Raw genomic sequence first — 21,430 nt, forward strand, 5'->3', positions numbered from 1 at the left:
TAACTGGATTTCTTCCTGTACAAGTGACTGAAACACTTTTCACTTTCAGGAACTTTGTGGTCTAATGGTTATGACGACAGGCATGAAACAAGACAAAGCGCGCCAGGTATGACCAACCTGAGACCACAACATTTACAAGTTTCTCACCACTGAACTAACATATAATAATAGAATATGTAATGCTGTAGCGTCAGCCATTCCCACTGTATGTTGTCAAAGCCCTATCTGGGTTAGAAATCTGTATGACGTCTTTAACCTGAGGTAGACCCTCTCCACCTGCTCCACTCTGCCGCCTAACTATTCAATAAAAACACAAGCAACAAACATTTATATTTAGTTTTTTCCAATTTTTATTTAAGTCGAAGTGCAACTGTTTAGTGCAATTGTAACGTCACATTTGTTGTGGGCTGAGAAACATTGTCCTGACATACAGTACCAGTCAAAAGTTTGGACACGCCTACTCATTCAAGGATTGTAGAATAATAGTGAAGACATCAAAACTATGAATGATTCCATGTCTTAAGCAACATTTTTTTTAACAGATCAAAATATGTTATATTTGAGATTCTTCCAAGTAGCCACCCCTTTGCCTTGATGACAGCTTTGCACACTCTTGGCATTCTCTCAACTGGCTTCACCTGGAATGCTTTCCCACCAGTCTTGAAGGAGTTCCCACATATGCTGAGCACTTTGTGGAATTTCTTTCCTTCTTAATGCATTTTAGCCAATCAGTTGTGTTGTGACAAATATTGGTGGTATACAGAAGATAGACCTATTTGGTAACAGACCCAGTCCAAAGAGTAAAAATAAAAACCCTGGAATGAGTAGGTGGGTCCAAACTTGACTGGTAGTGTATTTCTACACATTACCCTTAAAAAACTATCTTTTATTTCCTTATATCCCGCTCAATGTCCAAAGCATTTCTTTATTAAACTAGCTTTTATTTCCTTATAATACATATATATATTTTTCAAACTGTCCAATAGTTTAAATGATTTGAGCAAGTGAACATCTTCTGCACAGGTAAATCATATACAGTGCAGTTGAAGGGGCTGTCAGTGTGAGGGTTAGCAACAGGCTGTATAGAGTCTGGAGTGCTATTCTCTTCCCGCTCTGAGCAGTAACATCACAGTCCAGCCTGGGTAAAACAGGCTGTATAGAGTCTGGAGTGCTATTCTCTTCCCGCTCTGAGCAGTAACATCACAGTCCAGCCTGGGTAAAACAGGCTGTATAGAGTCTGGAGTGCTATTCTCTTCCCGCTCTGAGCAGTAACATCACAGTCCAGCCTGGGTAAAACAGTCTGTATAGAGTCTGGAGTGCTATTCTCTTCCCGCTCTGAGCAGTAACATCACAGTCCAGCCTGAGGAAAACAGTCTGTATAGAGTCTGGAGTGCTATTCTCTTCCCGCTCTGAGCAGTAACATCACAGTCCAGCCTGAGGAAAACAGGCTGTATAGAGTCTGGAGTGCTATTCTCATCCCGCTCTGAGCAGTAACATCACAGTCCAGCCTGGGTAAAACAGTCTGTATAGAGTCTGGAGTGCTATTCTCTTCCCGCTCTGAGCAGTAACATCACAGTCCAGCCTGGGTAAAACAGTCTGTTTGCTGAACATAGGTTGAATTGGTATCCGGAACAAACCTAGAAACAGTCCAATTCCAAAAACACAAACTCTCATCAGCCCACTTTCCGAAAACAGAGCAGCAACATCTCCTCCATCATTACGTCTGAGGAGAGAGGAGGAGCAACATCTCCTCCATCATTACGTCTGAGGAGAGAGGAGGAGCAACATCTCCTCCATCATTACGTCTGAGGAGAGAGGAGGAGCAACATCTCCTCCATCATTACGTCTGAGGAGAGAGGAGGAGCAACATCTCCTCCATCATTACGTCTGAGGAGAGAGGAGGAGCAACATCTCCTCCATCATTACGTCTGAGGAGAGAGGAGGAGCAACATCTCCTCCATCATTACGTCTGAGGGAGGAGGAGAGAGGAGAGAGGGGGGGCGGCATTGTGAGCAACAATGAGTTTCAAAAAGCGATCACTGCTTCTTCTAAAGTTCTGTTACACCACATCACCCCTCATATGGAACAGACAGCTGTGAGAATAGTGATTCTTCTGTTGCACCAGACCCTAACCCCTCATATGGAACAGACAGCTGTGAGAATAGTGATTCTTCTGTTGCACCAGACCCTAACCCCTCATATGGAACAGACAGCTGTGAGAATAGTGATTCTTCTGTTGCACCAGACCCTAACCCCTTAAATGGAACAGACAGCTGTGAGAATAGTGATTCTTCTGTTACACCAGACCCTAACCCCTCATATGGAACAGACAGCTGTGAGAAGTGATTCTTCTGTTGCACCAGACCCTAACCCCTCATATGGAACAGACAGCTGTGAGAAGTGATTCTTCTGTTGCACCAGACCTTAACCCTAACCCCTCATATGGAACAGACAGCTGTGAGAATAGTGATTCTTCTGTTGCACCAGACCCTAACCCTAACCCCTCATATGGAACAGACAGCTGTGAGAATAGTGATTCTTCTGTTGCACCAGACCCTAACCCTAACCCCTCATATGGAACAGACAGCTGTGAGAATAGTGATTCTTCTGTTGCACCAGACCCTAACCCTAACCCCTCATATGGAACAGACAGCTGTGAGAATAGTGATTCTTCTGTTGCACCAGACCCTAACCCTAACCCCTCATATGGAACAGACAGCTGTGAGAATAGTGATTCTTCTGTTGCACCAGACCCTAACCCTAACCCCTCATATGGAACAGACAGCTGTGAGAATAGTGATTCTTCTGTTGCACCAGACCCTAACCCTAACCCCTCATATGGAACAGACAGCTGTGAGAATAGTGATTCTTCTGTTACACCAGACCCTAACCCCTCATATGGAACAGACAGCTGTGAGAATAGTGATTCTTCTGTTGCACCAGACCCTAACCCCTCATATGGAACAGACAGCTGTGAGAATAGTGATTCTTCTGTTGCACCAGACCCTAACCCTAACCCCTCACATGGAACAGACAGCTGTCAGAAGTGATTCTTCTGTTGCACCAGACCCTAACCCTAACCCCTCATATGGAACAGACAGCTGTGAGAATAGTGATTCTTCTGTTGCACCAGACCCTAACCCCTCATATGGAACAGACAGCTGTGAGAATAGTGATTCTTCTGTTGCACCAGACCCTAACCCCTCATATGGAACAGACAGCTGTGAGAAGTGATTCTTCTGTTGCACCAGACCCTAACCCTAACCCCTCATATGGAACAGACAGCTGTGAGAAGTGATTCTTCTGTTGCACCAGACCCTAACCCCTCATATGGAACAGACAGCTGTGAGAATAGTGATTCTTCTGTTGCACCAGACCCTAACCCCTCATATGGAACAGACAGCTGTGAGAATAGTGATTCTTCTGTTGCACCAGACCCTAACCCCTCATATGGAACAGACAGCTGTGAGAATAGTGATTCTTCTGTTGCACCAGACCCTAACCCTAACCCCTCATATGGAACAGACAGCTGTGAGAATAGTGATTCTTCTGTTGCACCAGACCCTAACCCCTCATATGGAACAGACAGCTGTGAGAATAGTGATTCTTCTGTTGCACCAGACCCTAACCCCTCATATGGAACAGACAGCTGTGAGAAGTGATTCTTCTGTTGCACCAGACCCTAACCCCTCATATGGAACAGACAGCTGTGAGAATAGTGATTCTTCTGTTGCACCAGACCCTAACCCTAACCCCTCATATGGAACAGACAGCTGTGAGAAGTGATTCTTCTGTTGCACCAGACCCTAACCCCTCATATGGAACAGACAGCTGTGAGAAGTGATTCTTCTGTTGCATTCTGAAAGTATTCAGACCCCTCGACTGTATTCACATTTTGTTATGTTACAGCCTTATCCTAAAATGGATTCAATAAAATAAAGAAATCCTGAAGCTACACACACTACCCCATAATGACAAAGCGAAAACAGGTTTTAGAAATTTTAGCAAATTTATTACAAAACAAAAAAAGAAATATGTTATTTACATAAGTATTCAGACCCGTTGCTACGAGACACAAAATGGAGCTCAGGTGCATCCTGTTTCCATTGATCATCCTTGAGATGTTTCTACAACTTGATTGGAGTCCACCTGTGGTAAATTCAATTGTTTGGGACATGATTTGGAAAGGCACACACCTGTCTATATAAGGTCCCACAGTTGACAGTGCATGTCAGAGCAAAAGCCAAGCCATGAGGTTGAAGGAATTGTCCGTAGAGCTCTGAGACAGGATTGTGTCGAGTCACAGATCTGGAGAAGGATACCAAAACATTTCTGCAGCATTGAAGGTCCCCAAGAACACAGTGGCCTCCATCATTATTAAATGGAAGAAGTTTGGAACCACCAACACTCTTCCTAGAGCTGGCCGCCCGGCCAAACTGAGCAGGCGGGGGAGAAGTGTCTTGGTCAGGGAGGTAACTAAAAACCAGATGGTCTCTGACAGAGCTCTAGAGTTCCTCTGTGGAGATGGGAGAACCTTCCAGAAGGACAACCATCTCTGCAGCCCGCTTGGAGTTTGCCAAAAACCACCTAAAGACTCTCAGACCAAGAGGAACAAGATTCTCTGGTCTGATGAAACCAAGATTGAACTCTTTGGTCTGAATGCCAAGCATCATGTATGGAGGAAACCTGGAACCATCCCTAGGGTGAAGCATGGTGGTGGCAGCATCATGCTGTGGGGATGTTTTTCAGCAGCAGGGACTGGGAGACTAGTCAGGATCGAGGGAAAGATGAACGGAGCAACGTACAATGAGATCCTTGATGAAAACCTGCTCCAGAGCACTCAGGACCTCAGACTGGGGCGAAGGTTCACCTTTCAACAGGACAACGACCCTAAGCACACAGCCAAGACAATGCAGGAGTGGCTTCAGGAAAAGTCTCCGAATGTCCTTGAGTGGTCCAGACAGAGTCCGGACTTGAACCCGATCGAACATCTCTGGAGAGACCTGAAAATAGATGTGCAGTGACGCTCCCCATCCAACCTGACAGAGCTTGAGAGGATCTGCAAAGAATAGAAGAAACTCCCCAAATACAGGTGAGCCAAGCTTGTAGCGTCATACCCAAGAAGACTCGAGGCTGTAATCGCTGACAGAGGTGCTTCAATAAAGTACTGAGTAAAGGGTCTGAATACTTATGTAAATGTCATATTTCCGTTTTTTATATTTAATAGATTTCCCAAAATTACTAAAAAACTGTTTTTGTTTAGTCATTATGGGGTAATGTGTGTAGATTGATGTGGGAAAAAAACGATTTAATAAAATTTTAGAATGGACTGTAATGCAACAAAATTTGGAAAAACTAAAGTGGTCTGAATTTATTTCCAAATGCACTGTATGTTCCACCCTACGCCCCAGATACCAGATGGGGTCTCCTCTCTAATGGTTCATACAGATAACTGTAATAATAATAATTATAATAATATTATAATTGGTAATAATCCAACAAAAACAACTAAATGAAAATGTAAAGAAATGGCAGCAATGGTACAATTCAACAGTCACCGTAGAGATGTTTCATCTCCATGACAACTGTCCATCTGTTCCTCCCTGGTCTCCATGGCGATCGTCTGAAGCATTCCAAGCTAAGAGAACACCTGACACACAAGTGTCCATCATTGTCTTTGGTCAGTTAAATAAATGTGCAAAACATGGTTTATATTTTTGTAGCGGTCTCTCCTTGATTGAGCAATAGTGGTTCTTGTTTCTTCGCATGAGGTCAGTTCACAGTAGAGTAAAGGTCCCCCCCCCCTGCGTACGTCTCTCCGAGGAGGGGGGCTATGTAGAGGTCCCAGAGCTCTGTGAGGACGGCAGGGGCTGAGGCTGGGGGTTAGAGGAGCCTGTCCCTGTCGGGGAGCCAGAGCTGGGCTGGACCTGAGCCTGGAACTGAGCCATCTGCTCTGGGCTGGCCAGGGTTTTCAGGAGGCTGTTCTCCTGCTCCAACTGGGAGTTCCTCTCTACCAGCTCCTTAATCTGTTCCTTCAACACATCTACCTCCTCTCTCACAGCATACATCAGGTGGCTCTTTACCAGGTCCTGAGAGAGAGATGGAAGGGACGGAGGGAGAGGGAGAGAGATAAAGGGAGGAAGGGACGGAGGGAGAGAGAGATAAAGGGAGGGAGAGAGAGAGAGATAAAGGGAGGGAGAGAGAGAGAGAGATAAAGGGAGGAAGGGACGGAGGTAGGGAGAGATAAAGGGAGGAAGGGACGGAGGGAGAGATGAAGGGAGGGAGAGACGGAGAGAGAGAGAGAGAGATAAAGGGAGGAAGGGATGGAGGGAGAGAGAGAGAGAGAGAGAGAGGAAGGGATGGAGGGAGAGAGAGAGAGAGAGAGAGAGATAAAGGGAGGAAGGGACGGAGGGAGAGAGAGATAAAGGGAGGAGAGGATGAGGGAGAGAGAGATAAAGGGAGGAAGGGATGGAGGGAGAGATAAAGGGAGGAAGGGACGGAGGGAGAGAGAGAGAGATAAAGGGAGGAAGGGACGGAGGGAGGGAGAGAGAGATAAAGGGAGGAAGGGACGGAGGGAGAGAGAGAGAGAGATAAAGGGAGGGAGAGAGAGAGAGATAAAGGGAGGGAGAGAGAGAGAGATAAAGGGAGGGAGAGAGAGAGATAAAGGGAGGGAGAGAGAGAGATAAAGGGAGGAAGGGATGGAGAGAGAGATAAAGGGAGGAAGGGACGGAGGGAGGGAAAGAGAGAGATAAAGGGAGGAAGGGACGGAGGGAGAGAGAGATAAAGGGAGAGAAATGTACAGTTGAAGTCAGAAGATAACATACACCTTAGCCAAATACATTTAAACTCAGTTTTTCACAATTCCTAACATTTAATCCTAGTAAAAATTCCCTGTCTTAGGTCCATTAGGATCACCACTTTATTTTAAGAATGTGAACTGTCAGAATAATAGTAGAGAGAATGATTTATTTCAGCTTTTATTTCTTTCATCACATTCCCAGTGGGTCAGAAGTTTACATACACTCAATTAGCATTTGGTAGCATTGCCTTTTAAATTGTTTAAGTTGGGTCAAACGTTTTGGGTAGACTTCCACAAGCTTCCCACATTAAGTTGGGTGAATTTCGGCCCATTCCTCCTGACAGAGCTGGTGTAACTAAGTCAGGTTTGTAGACCTCCTTGCTCTCACACACATTTTTAGTTCTGCACACAAATGTTCTATAGGATTGAGGTCAGGGCTTTGTGATGGCCACTCCAATACCTTGACTTTGTTGTCCTTGCCACAACTGATTTCTTTAGATTTTCCAATGATGTCAAGGAAAGATGCACCGAGTTTAAAGGTAGGCCTTGAAATACATCCACAGGTACACCTCCAATTGACTCAAATTATGTCAATTAGCCTATCAGAAGCTTCTAAAGCCATGACATCATTTTCTGGAATTTTCCAAGCTGTTTGAAGGCACAGTCAACTTAGTGTATGTAAACTTCTGACCCACTGAAATTGTGAGACAGTGAATTATAAGTTAAATAATCTGTCTGTAAACAATTGTTGGAAAAATGACTTGTGTCATGCACAAAGTAGATGTCCTAACCGACTTGCCAAAACTATAGTTTGCTAACAAGAAATGTGTGGAGTGGTTGAAAAACAAGTTTTAATGACTCCAACCTCAGTGCATGTAAGCTTCTGACTTCAATGCTACCAAATACTAATTGAGTGTATGTAATTTTCTGACCCACTGGGAATGTGATGAAAGAAATAAAAGCTAAATTGAATGATTTCTCTACTATTATTCTGACATTTCACATTCTTAAAATAAAGTGGTGATCCTAACTGACCTAAGACAGGGAATTTTTACTAGGATTAAATGTCAGGAATTGTGAAAAACTGAGTTTAAATGTACACTGCTTAAAAAAATAAAGGGAACACTTAAACAACACAATGTAACTCCAAGTCAATCACACTTCTGTGAAATCAAACTGTCCACTTAGGAAGCAACACTGATTGACAATTAATTTCACATTCTGTTGTGGAAATTATAGGCAATTAGCAAGACACCCCCAATAAAGGAGTGGTTCTGCAGGTGGTGACCACAGGCCACTTCTCAGTTCCTATGCTTCCTGGCTGATGTTTTGGTCACTTTTGAATGCTGGCGGTGCTCTCACTCTAGTGGTAGCATGAGACGGAGTCTACAACCCACACAGGTGGCTCAGGTAGTGCAGCTCATCCAGGATGGCACATCAATGTGAGCTGTGGCAAGAAGGTTTGCTGTGTCTGTCAGCGTAGTGTCCAGAGCATGGAGGCGCTACCAGGAGAAAGGCCAGTACATCAGGAGACATGGAGGAGGCCGTAGGAGGGCAAGAACCCAGCAGCAGGACCGCTACCTCCGCCTTTGTGCAAGGAGGTGCACTGCAAAATGACCTCCAGCAGGCCACAAATGTGCATGTGTCAGCATATGGTCTCACAAGGGGTCTGAGGATCTCATCTCGGTACCTAATGGCAGTCAGGCTACCTCTGGCTGCCATTAGCAGCACTCTCTCATAGCAGCTAGTTAGCGGTCTATTGTGTAGAAGCATTCAGCTAATGTAGTTAGTTAGCGGTCTATTGTGTGGAAGCATTCAGCTAATGTAGTTAGCGGTCTATTGTGTGGAAGCAGTCAGCTAATGTAGTTAGTGGTCTATTGTGTAGAAGCATTCAGCTAATGTAGTTAGTGGTCTATTGTGTGGAAGCATTCAGCTAATGTAGTTAGCGGTCTATTGTGTAGAAGCATTCAGCTAATGTAGTTAGTTAGTGGTCTATTGTGTAGAAGCATTCAGCTAATGTAGTTAGCGGTCTATTGTGTGGAAGCATTCAGCTAATGTAGTTAGTTAGCGGTCTATTGTGTGGAAGCAGTCAGCTAATGTAGTTAGTTAGCGGTCTATTGTGTGGAAGCATTCAGCTAATGTAGTTAGTTAGCGGTCTATTGTGTGGAAGCATTCAGCTAATGTAGTTAGTGGTCTATTGTGTGGAAGCATTCAGCTAATGTAGTTAGCGGTCTATTGTGTGGAAGCATTCAGCTAATGTAGTTAGTTAGCGGTCTATTCAGTTCCTGCCTTCTAACTGACAAGCTAGAGAACAAAATGTTCTGCATCGGGGGGAGGAGCTAACAGACTGAGAGCAGACCCCCGGCTTGCCTAGTAACACCTGACAGGGAACAGACAGAATACCGGATCACAGAAAATACAGACGGTTGCAGTCATTCAATGGAAGTGTTTTTACTGTACCAAGTATCCAACGGTTTATTAACGTTCTCTCTCCCAGAACAGTCAGATGTTCCTTTAATTAGACCCCAGTACCCTGAACACCGGTCCTCCCAGAACAGTCAGATGTTCCTTTAATTAGAACCCAGTACTCTGAACACCGGTCCTCCCAGAACAGTCAGATGTTCCTTTAATTAGACCCCAGTACTCTGAACACCGGTCCTCCCAGAACAGTCAGATGTTCCTTTAATTAGACCCCAGTACCCTGAACACCGGTCCTCCCAGAACAGTCAGATGTTCCTTTAATTAGAACCCAGTACGCTGAACACCGGTCCTACCAGAACAGTCAGATGTTCCTTTAATTAGACCCCAGTACTCTGAACACCGGTCCTCCCAGAACAGTCAGATGTTCCTTTAATTAGACCCCAGTACTCTGAACACCGGTCCTCCCAGAACAGTCAGATGTTCCTTTAATTAGACCCCAGTACTCTGAACACCGGTCCTCCCAGAACAGTCAGATGTTCCTTTAATTAGACCCCAGTACTCTGAACACCGGTCCTCCCAGAACAGTCAAATGTTCCTTTAATTAGACCCCAGTACTCTGAACACCGGTCCTACCAGAACAGTCAGATGTTCCTTTAATTAGACCCCAGTACTCTGAACACCGGTCCTACCAGAACAGTCAGATGTTCCTTTAATTAGACCCAAGTACTCTGAACACCGGTCCTCCCAGAACAGTCAGATGTTCCTTTAATTAGACCCCAGTACGCTGAACACTGGTCCTCCCAGAACAGTCAGATGTTCCTTTAATTAGACCCCAGTACCCTGAACACCGGTCCTCCCAGAACAGTCAGATGTTCCTTTAATTAGACCCCAGTACGCTGAACACCGGTCCTCCCAGAACAGTCAGATGTTCCTTTAATTAGACCCCAGTACCCTGAACACCGGTCCTCCCAGAACAGTCAGATGTTCCTTTAATTAGACCCCAGTACTCTGAACACCGGTCCTCCCAGAACAGTCAGATGTTCCTTTAATTAGACCCCAGTACTCTGAACACCGGTCCTCCCAGAACAGTCAGATGTTCCTTTAATTAGACCCCAGGACGCTGAACACCGGTCCTCCCAGAACAGTCAGATGTTCCTTTAATTAGACCCCAGTACTCTGAACACCGGTCCTCCCAGAACAGTCAGATGTTCCTTTAATTAGACCCCAGTACTCTGAACACCGGTCCTACCAGAACAGTCAGATGTTCCTTTAATTAGACCCCAGTACGCTGAACACCGGTCCTCCCAGAACAGTCAGATGTTCCTTTAATTAGACCCCAGTACTCTGAACACCGGTCCTCCCAGAACAGTCAGACATTTCACCTTTTAGTCATTTTAGATTTGATTATATACATATTAACAATGAGGATATTAACTTACCATTGCTTGTTCGATTTTATTGTCGATGGCCACCAAACTGGTACCAGAAGAGCTGAAACACAAACATATTCAATTCCAGCTTTAACAATAAAACATAGATTAATTCAAACATTATAATGCATCGCCTGTAAAGATATCACTGGGGGTTTAGACAGATGTTGACCCGGTGGGTATTAGATATCACTGGGGGTTTAGACAGATGTTGACCCGGTGGGTATTAGATATCACTGGGGGTTTGAGAGATGTTGACCCGGTAGGTATTAGATATCACTGGGGGTTTAGACAGATGTTGACCTGGTGGGTATTAGATATCACTGGGGTTTAGACAGATGTTGACCCGGTGGGTATTAGATATCACTGGGGTTTAGACAGATGTTGACCCGGTAGGTATTAGATATCACTGGGGGTTTAGACAGATGTTGACCCGGTGGGTATTAGATATCACTGGGGGTTGAGACAGATGTTGACCCGGTAGGTATTAGTTGGGGCTTTAGTTACAAGGTTGTGGTTTAACTATCAGGTTATTGTCGTGGTTTAACTATCAGGTTATTGTTGTGGGGATTTAGTTACAAGGTTGTGGTTTAACTATCAGGCTATTGTTGTGGTTTAACTATCAGGTTATTGTTGGTGTTTAACTATCAGGTTATTGTTGGGGTTTAACTATCAGGTTATTGTTGTGGTTTAACTATCAGGCTATTGTTGTGGTTTAACTATCAGGCTATTGTTGTGGTTTAACTATCAGGTTATTGTTGAGGGGATTTAGTTACAAGGTTGGGGTTTAACTCTCAGGTTATTGTTGTGGTTTAACTATCAGGTTATTGTTGTGGGGATTTAGTTACAAGGTTGGGGTTTAACTCTCAGGTTATTGTTGTGGGGATTTAGCTACAAGGTTGGGGTTTAACTATCAGGTTATTGTTGTGGTTTAACTACCAGGTTATTGTTGTGGGGATTTAGCTACAAGGTTGTGGTTTAACTATCAGGTTATTGTCGTGGTTTAACTATCAGGTTATTGTCGTGGTTTAACTATCAGGTTATTGTTGTGGGGATTTAGCTACAAGGTTGGGGTTTAACTATCAGGTTATTGTTGAGGGGATTTAGCTACAAGGTTGGGGTTTAACTATCAGGTTATTGTTGTGGGGATTTAGTTACAAGGTTGTGGTTTAACTATCAGGTTATTGTTGTGGGGATTTAGTTACAAGGTTGTGGTTTAACTATCAGGTTATTGTTGTGGTTTAACTATCAGGTTATTGTTGTGGGGATTTAGCTACAAGGTTGGGGTTTAACTATCAGGTTATTGTTGTGGTTTAACTATCAGGTTATTGTTGTGGGGATTTAGTTACAAGGTTGGGGTTTAACTATCAGGCTATTGTTGTGGTTTAACTATCAGGTTATTGTTGTGGGGATTTAGCTACAAGGTTGGGGTTTAACTCTCAGGTTATTGTTGGGGTTTAACTATCAGGTTATTGTTGTGGTTTAACTATCAGGTTATTGTTGTGGTTTAACTATCAGGTTATTGTTGTGGTTTAACTATCAGGTTATTGTTGAGGGGATTTAGTTACAAGGTTGTGGTTTAACTATCAGGTTATTGTTGTGGTTTAACTATCAGGTTATTGTCGTGGTTTAACTATCAGGTTATTGTTGTGGTTTAACTATCAGGTTATTGTTGTGGTTTAACTATCAGGTTATTGTTGGGGTTTAACTATCAGGTTATTGTTGTGGTTTAACTATCAGGTTATTGTTGTGGTTTAACTATCAGGTTATTGTTGTGGGGATTTAGCTACAAGGTTGGGGTTTAACTATCAGGTTATTGTCGTGGTTTAACTATCAGGTTATTGTTGTGGGGATTTAGCTACAAGGTTGGGGTTTAACTATCAGGTTATTGTTGAGGGGATTTAGCTACAAGGTTGGGGTTTAACTATCAGGTTATTGTTGTGGGGATTTAGTTACAAGGTTGTGGTTTAACTATCAGGTTATTGTTGTGGTTTAACTATCAGGTTATTGTTGTGGGGATTTAGCTACAAGGTTGGGGTTTAACTATCAGGTTATTGTTGTGGTTTAACTATCAGGTTATTGTTGTGGGGATTTAGTTACAAGGTTGGGGTTTAACTATCAGGCTATTGTTGTGGTTTAACTATCAGGTTATTGTTGTGGGGATTTAGCTACAAGGTTGGGGTTTAACTATCAGGTTATTGTTGTGGTTTAACTATCAGGTTATTGTTGTGGGGATTTAGCTACAAGGTTGGGGTTTAACTATCAGGTTATTGTTGTGGTTTAACTATCAGGTTATTGTTGTGGTTTAACTATCAGGTTATTGTTGTGGTTTAACTATCAGGTTATTGTTGTGGGGATTTAGCTACAAGGTTGGGGGTTAACTATCAGGTTATTGTTGAGGGGATTTAGTTACAAGGTTGTGGTTTAACTATCAGGTTATTGTTGAGGGGATTTAGTTACAAGGTTGTGGTTTAACTATCAGGTTATTGTTGAGGGGATTTAGTTACAAGGTTGTGGTTTAACTATCAGGTTATTGTTGAGGGGATTTAGTTACCACGTTGGGGTTTAACTATCAGGTTATTGTTGTGGTTTAACTATCAGGTTATTGTTGTGGTTTAACTATCAGGTTATTGTTGTGGTTTAACTATCAGGTTATTGTTGGGGTTTAACTATCCGGTTATTGTTGTGGTTTAACTATCAGGTTATTGTTGTGGTTTAACTATCAGGTTATTGTTGTGGTTTAACTATCAGGTTATTGTTGTGGGGATTTAGCTACAAGGTTGGGGTTTAACTATCAGGTTATTGTTGTGGTTTAACTATCAGGTTATTGTTGTGGGGATTTAGCTACAAGGTTGGGGTTTAACTATCAGGTTATTGTTGTGGGGATTTAGTTACAAGGTTGGGGTTTAACTATCAGGTTATTGTTGTGGGGATTTAGTTACAAGGTTGTGGTTTAACTATCAGGTTATTGTTGTGGTTTAACTATCAGGTTATTGTTGTGGTTTAACTATCAGGTTATTGTTGTGGGGATTTAGTTACAAGGTTGGGGTTTAACTATCAGGTTATTGTTGTGGTTTAACTATCAGGTTATTGTTGGTGTTTAACTATCAGGTTATTGTCGTGGTTTAACTATCAGGTTATTGTTGTGGGGATTTAGTTACAAGGTTGTGGTTTAACTATCAGGTTATTGTTAGTGTTTAACTATCAGGTTATTGTTGGTGTTTAACTATCAGGTTATTGTTGGTGTTTAACTATCAGGTTATTGTTGGTGTTTAACTATCAGGTTATTGTTGTGGGGCTTTCCCGACAAGGTTTATATAATGTTAATGTTCTAAATGATTTATAGACAACACGATGCGGAAAAGTTTAACACTGCAGAGCTCATCAAGTTATGAAGCCCTCAATACTGCAGGGCAGCCTCAAGACCGCACCACATTAAAGCATATAAACATTCTCATCATCATTCCCATACATCCAATTCAAACTGCCACGGTCCCATTCATTCAATGCATAGACATATTCTATTGTCTTTGCGAATGAATGAATGAATGAATGAAAAGTTTGATAAATAAGCTAGGAAAACATTTTACCTATTGTCAAGCCTGACTGGAGTTGTCTCTTTTGCAAGCACAGATGACAGAAAAGAGATAGATAAATTCCTCAGTTGACAAACACCAACGTCCATCTCCACTGTATAAAATTGGGAATTCATTATTTTTTGTCCATTACCACCAAAAGGCAATACTTCAAAATGTAGAAAATGTCCGGTTTAATAAAAGTTAAAAAATATCCAAACAGAATTGTTAGAAATTCGGTTCTCTGGGCGATACAAGGTGGCAACCGGAGCAGCCCTGCTCATGTACCGACACGGAACAGAGAATAAGCACAGTGAGACTGACTCGCTCTGCTAAGCTGGGAATCTCCTGTCTCAACTGCAGAAATGATGCCATTGGCGGAGAGAGACAACACCCCCCACCTGTGACCTAGCTTCATATGTAACTGTCACAAACACTGCCATTCAAACACACAGAGAACACAGGAAGCAGCCCGGGACAGGATGAGGACTTCTCACTGGGAAAACATTAGGAAACCTTTACATTTAAGTAATTTAGCAGATACTCTTATCCAGAGCGACTTACAAATTGGAAAATTCATACATATTCATCCTGGTCCCCCCGTGGGAATTGAACCCTGGTCCCCCCGTGGGAATTGAACCCACAACCCTGGCGTTGCAAGCGCCATGCTCTACCAACTGAGCCACACGGGACCGATCAGGTTCCTTTCTCCAATACTTCTTGTTTCTTAAATTTAAAAAAAGTTATTGTCAGCTTCAACATTTGTCATCTTCATTCTCACTAAAATGCTAAAACAACTGTAGACCATGTATGAGCAGAATGAATGACTAATACAAGGGAAAGTCAGACCTGTTCAGGTACAGTAGACCAGAATGTGAAAATAGATGTTTTAAATAATATGGCAGCCTATAGGACGCCTATTGGGTTAGGGCTATAGGGGATCCACTGCAGCGACAGGTGAGAGTTGTGACTCTATAGGTGTAACCATAAACAGTGTCCTGTTTGAAAACACCCAACAAAAACAAAAAAACGTTTGTGTAGAAATGCTAACTGTCATCACAGAACAGATGGATCAGAAATAGAGCAGAGTGAAACGAGGCTAAGGAGTTAGTCACCTACATGTAGCCTTATCAAACGAGAGACCCTAACAACCTCGATCCAAATATAAAGGGCAGGTCCTGAACAACTGACATGTCCTCACCTCTAACAGACACAATCAATGTTAATCTCTATTAAAACAATAGTCAATGTTCAGTTACTGATATATGCTATAGACAGGGCTCTACAGTGCTAGCAGCCCTTAAAACATCAGTCAATGTTCAGATAGTGATCTATCCTATATAAAAGGGCTCTGCAGAGCTAGCAGCGTTATTAAAACAACAGTCAATGTTCAGATAGTGATCTATCCTATATAAAAGGGCTCTACAGAGCTAGCAGCGTTATTAAAACAACAGTCAATGTTCAGATAGTGATCTATCCTATATAAAAGGGCTCTACAGAGCGAGCAGCGTTATTAAAACAACAGTCAATGTTCAGATAGTGATCTATCCTATATAAAAGGGCTCTACAGAGCGAGCAGCGTTATTAAAACAACAGTCAATGTTCAGATAGTGATCTATCCTATATAAAAGGGCTCTACAGAGCGAGCAGCGTTATTAAAACAACAGTCAATGTTCAGATAGTGATCTATCCTATATAAAAGGGCTCTACAGAGCGAGCAGCGTTATTAAAACAACAGTCAATGTTCAGATAGTGATCTATCCTATATAAAAGGGCTCTACAGAGCTAGCAGCGTTATTAAAACAACAGTCAATGTTCAGATAGTGATCTATCCTATATAAAAGGGCTCTACAGAGCTAGCAGCGCTATTAAAACAACAGTCAATGTTCAGATAGTGATCTATCCTATATAAAGGGGCTCTACAGAGCTAGCAGCGTTATTAAAACAACAGTCAATGTTCAGTGACTGTGCTCTAACTGTAAACTCCTTTGTAACTCTGGATCAGCTTCTGTGCTGTTGGTTCAGCTGGCGATCACAGATTGGTTGAGTGAATACATGGGAACATTTTGTACTCAGTTGTACAATCAGAAGAGGATCCTTCGATGGTTTGATCTTATGCAAATATGAACACTCGTGCTGAGCGATTATCCAACATTTCAGTAATTTTCGGTTTTCAAACAACTAAATTGGCCGACGTCAGTTCAATTATTTTAATTGCATTTCTTAGGTTTTTCTTTTTCTGTGAACTCGATAGATAAATCAGATCCAGCATGACCTGTGTGATGATTCTCTTTGTCTCTGTCTGTGTGGAGCAATCCCTGCCTGTAACCACCCTGTCTCTTCTCATCAGCTCTGTCGAATGAACACACACACACATACCTAAGAGCACGACACACAAGAACACACACACACCTACCTAAGAGCACGACACACAAGAACACACACACACCTACCTAAGAGCACGACACCTGAGTAACACACACACACGCACCTAAGAGCACGACACCTGAGTAAGACACACACACCTACCTAAGAGCACGACACCTGAGTAACACACACACCTACCTAAGAGCACGACACCTGAGTAAGACACACACACCTACCTAAGAGCACGACACCTGAGTAACACACACACACGCACCTAAGAGCACGACACCTGAGTAAGACACACACACCTACCTAAGAGCACGACACCTGAGTAACACACACACCTACCTAAGAGCACGACACCTGAGTAAGACACACACACCTACCTAAGAGCACGACACCTGAGTAACACACACACACCTACCTAAGAGCACGACACCTGAGTAAGACACACACACCTACCTAAGAGCACGACACCTGAGTAACACACACACCTACCTAAGAGCACGACACCTGAGTAACACACACACACCTACCTAAGAGCACGACACCTGAGTAACACACACACACCTACCTAAGAGCACGACACCTGAGTAAGACACACACACCTACCTAAGAGCACGACACCTGAGTAAGACACACACACCTACCTAAGAGCACGACACCTGAGTAACACACACACCTACCTAAGAGCACGACACCTGAGTAAGACACACACACCTACCTAAGAGCACGACACCTGAGTAACACACACACACCTACCTAAGAGCACGACACCTGAGTAAGACACACACACCTACCTAAGAGCACGACACCTGAGTAAGACACACACACCTACCTAAGAGCACGTCACCTGAGTAACACACACACCTACCTAAGAGCACGACACCTGAGTAAGACACACACACCTACCTAAGAGCACGACACCTGAGTAAGACACACACAACAAAAAACAGCACATGGTCTCAGCTCACGTATACCTAACACCCACACGATGCCCCATATCTAACCCTAACACCCACACGATGCCCCATATCTAACCATAACACCCACACACCTAACCATAACACCCACACGATGCCCCATATCTAACCCTAACACCCACACGATGCCCCATATCTAACCCTAACACCCACACGATGCCCCATATCTAACAATAACACCCACACGATGCCCCATATCTAACCCTAACACCCACACACCTAACCCTAACACCCACACGATGCCCCATATCTAACCATAACACCCACACGATGCCCCATATCTAACCATAACACCCACACACACCAGTTTCCTGTTTTCTGGAGAGCGCGAGGAGGGACCTGGATTTGCCTTCTGATAAGCTGACGTAATTTTTTTTTGAATTCTAACACGCCGATTGCATTAAGAACTAGTGTATCTATCATTTCCTATACAACATGTATTTTTTAGTTATGTTTATGAATAGTTATGTGTGTCAGAAAAAGTGTCTGAAAAAGATCCGGACGTTGTGGGAAAAAGATTGCTACGTTAGCACAATGTATAACCACTGATTTCAGCTCTAAATATGCACATTTCCGAACAAAACATAAGTGTATGTATAACCTGATGTTATAGGACTGTCATCTGATGAAGCTTATCAAGGTTAGTCAAAAATTATATCTTTTGCTGGTTTATTTGCTATCGCTAACGTGCCTATTGCTATCGCTAACGTGCCTATTGCTATCGCTAACGTGCCTATTGCTATCGCTAACGTGCCTATTGCTATCGCTAACGTGCCTATTGCTATCGCTAACGTGCCTATTGCTATCGCTAACGTGCCTTGATGAATGAATGCGGTAGTGTTATATTGTTATATTGTGTTTTCGCTGTAAAACACTTTTTAAAAAATCGGAAATATTGGCTGGATTCACAAGATGTTTGTCTTTAATTTGCTGTAAACCATCGATTTTTCAGAATTTTTTTATGATGAGTATTTAGGTATTTGACGTTGGTGTCTGTAATTATTCTGGCTGCTTTCGGTGTAATTTCTGATTGTAGCTGCAATGTAAACTATGATTTATACCTGAAATATGCACATTTTTCGAACAAAACATAGATTTATTGAATAACATGTTATAAGACTGTCATCTGATGAAGTTGTTTGTTGGTTAGTTTGGTTGGTTCTTGGTTAGTTAGGTTGGCTTTGTGCATGCTACCTGTGCTGTGAAAAATGTCTGTCCTTTTTTGTATTTGGTGGTGAGCTAACATAAATATATGTGGTGTTTTCGCTGTAAAACATTAAAAAAATCGGACATGTTGACTGGATTCACAAGATGTGTATCTTTCATTTGCTGTATTGGACTTGTTAATGTGTGAAAGTTAAATATTTCTAAAAAATATCTTTTGAATTTCGCGCTCTGCCTTTTCAGTGGAATGTGGGAGGAGTGGGCCAGACAGGTTAAAGTAGTTTGACATATCAGTGGGCTTTGTGAGCCATCTGATTCAATGAATGGAGCCGAGTTGGCTTTTTCCCCAAAAAAATTAATTTAAGGTGCCCCAAAGCTTTATACTATCATTCTTTATCTAATTTATCTTTGTTTCATAGTGTAGTTTATTTTTCTTTTTTTTTCTCCTTTAGTTTAGTCACATGATTTCTTAATTTGCAGTACATATGCCAATCAGTTGGGCTGCCAGACTTAATTGTCATACCTTTTTCGTCATCTCTCTCAATCATACAATTTTTCAATCCCTCATCAATCCAAGGGGATTTAACAGTTTTTACAGTCATTTTCTTAATGGGTGCTTCTTAGTAACTGGAATAAGCAGTTTCATAAATGTGTCAAGTGCAGCGTCTGGTTGCTCCTCATTACACACCACAGACCAGCAAATATTATTTACATCATCAACATATGAATCACTACAAAACGTATTGTATGACCTCTTATACACTATATTAGGCCCAGCCTTTGGCACTTTGGTTTTCATAGATATGGCTATTATATTGCGATCACTACATCCTATGAATTTGGATAATTTGTTTTCCAAGATGGCGAGGCAGTAAGATGTTTTTGTTATTGTCCCATGTAAATATTCAGTCTTTTTCATTTTTGTTGTATACATTTCAATGTCTTTTTTTCCATTTTCAAATTAAATATACCTTCCTGCAACCCGCCTCAACCAATGTGGTAAAGATCTGATATTTTTTAGAACTTTTAAATGGAACCTCCATCAGAAGTTAGCCAGCTAATTAGCTACTAGCTATTTAGTCATTGTTAGCCAGTGCTAGCGGTCTTTACCTTTAGCACGGACACCAGCCGCTTTAGCCCGGATAATACCTGCCAGTCTGCACAGCGCGATATCAGCCCTGAGCATATCAGATTGCTTTTTTCCCCCACTACATCACCGGATTCCTGCCGCAAGCTCTAGACCATTACACCGGATCTTCGCATCTAGGGTTAGGGTTACCGAGTGGCTATTGTGGCTAACGCCCTTGTTCAGAAGCATACACCAGTTAGCCTCGAGCTAGCCTCGAGCTAGGCCCATCTCCCGGCTAGCAAACGAAGTACACCAACTACAATACCTCTCTTGCCAATTTGGCCTGGACCCTTTGTCAACACGGAGCCCTGCCAATCCATCACAACTGGCCCGCTCACTTCCTGAACACTGTCTCCCGCTCGCCTAGCGTAGTAATCGACTACCGAACAGCTCCGCTTCATCTATTGCTGCTCATTGGACCCAATGATCACTCGGCTACACAGCTGATGCCTGCTGGACTGTTCATTAACACTGTACCTCATTTTGTGTATCTGTCGGCCACAGCCTCGAAATCAGGCCCTGTGTGTAGCTAACTGACCCTCTCTGCACCATTTAAATCGCCATTTACCCGTTGTTGTGGTCTTAGCTGTTGACCCGTTGTTTGTCTCACCGTTGTTGTCTCAGCTCTCCCAATCAACACCTGTGATTGCTTTATGCCTCTCTCTAATGTCAATATGCCTTGTATACTGTTGTTTAGGGCAGCTCTCATCGGTTTAATTTACTGTGGAGCCCCTAGTCCTGCTCAACATGCCTCAGATAGCCCCCTTGTCCCACCCCCCCCACACATGCGGAGACCTCACCTAGCTTAACTGGAGCCTCCAGAGATGCAACCTCTCTCATCGTCACTCAATGCCTAGGTTTACCCCCACTGTACTCGCACCCTACCATACCCCTGTCTGTACACTATGCCCTGAATCTACCCTACCACGCCCAGAAATCTGCTCCTTTTATTCTCTCTCCCCATCGCACTAGACGACCAGTATTGATAGCCTTTAGCCGTACCCTCATCCTACTACTCCTCTGTTCCTCTGGTGATGTAGAGGTTGACCCAGGCACTCTCATTTGCTGACTTTTGCAACCGTAAAAGCCTTGGGTTCATGCATGTTAACATCAGAAGCCTCCTCCCTAAGTTTGTTTTACTCACTGCTTTAGCACACTCTGCCAACCCTGCTGTCCTAGCCGTGTCTGAACCCTGGCTTAGGAAGGCCACCAATTCTGAAATGTTCATCCCCAATTACAACATTTTCCATCCAGACAGAACTGGTAAAGGGGGCAGAATTGCAATCTACTGTAGAGATAGCCTGCAGAGTTCTGTCATACTATCCAGGTCTATGTTCGAACTTCTAATTTTAAAGATCCATCTCTCCAGAAATAAGTCCCTCGCTGTTGCCGCTTGTGATAGACCCCTCAGCTCCCAGCTGTGCCCTGGACGCCATATGTTACAGGCCCCCTCAGCTCCCAGCTGTGCCCTGGACACCATCTGTGAATTGATTGCCCCCCCCCCCCCCCCATCTATCTTCAGAGCTCGTACTGTTAGGTGACATAAACTGGGATATGCTAAA

General features: G+C 43.0%; 1 protein-coding gene across 5 annotated transcripts in view; it reads right to left on the bottom strand.

Annotated features, from left to right (window-relative positions):
- Positions 1–326: 326 nt before the first annotated feature.
- Positions 327–21,430, bottom strand: part of LOC129844366 (TSC22 domain family protein 1-like) — a 35,372-nt gene continuing 14,268 nt past the window's right edge. For 2 of the 5 annotated variants that reach the window (XM_055912686.1, XM_055912685.1), the window contains 2 exons: positions 10,660–10,711; positions 327–6,089 (listed from right to left, as the gene is read on the bottom strand). In XM_055912686.1, coding sequence (XP_055768661.1) covers positions 5,832–6,089; positions 10,660–10,711 — 310 coding nt within the window. In that variant the 3' untranslated portion in view covers positions 327–5,831. Of the gene's footprint in view, positions 6,090–10,659; positions 10,712–14,240; positions 20,614–21,430 lie in introns of those variants that run through there. The other 3 variants (XM_055912690.1, XM_055912688.1, XM_055912687.1) reach the window with 3 other exon arrangements.

This window comes from Salvelinus fontinalis, unplaced genomic scaffold (assembly GCF_029448725.1).
Source record: "Salvelinus fontinalis isolate EN_2023a unplaced genomic scaffold, ASM2944872v1 scaffold_0199, whole genome shotgun sequence".
In the NCBI taxonomy this organism is placed as follows: domain Eukaryota; kingdom Metazoa; phylum Chordata; class Actinopteri; order Salmoniformes; family Salmonidae; genus Salvelinus; species Salvelinus fontinalis.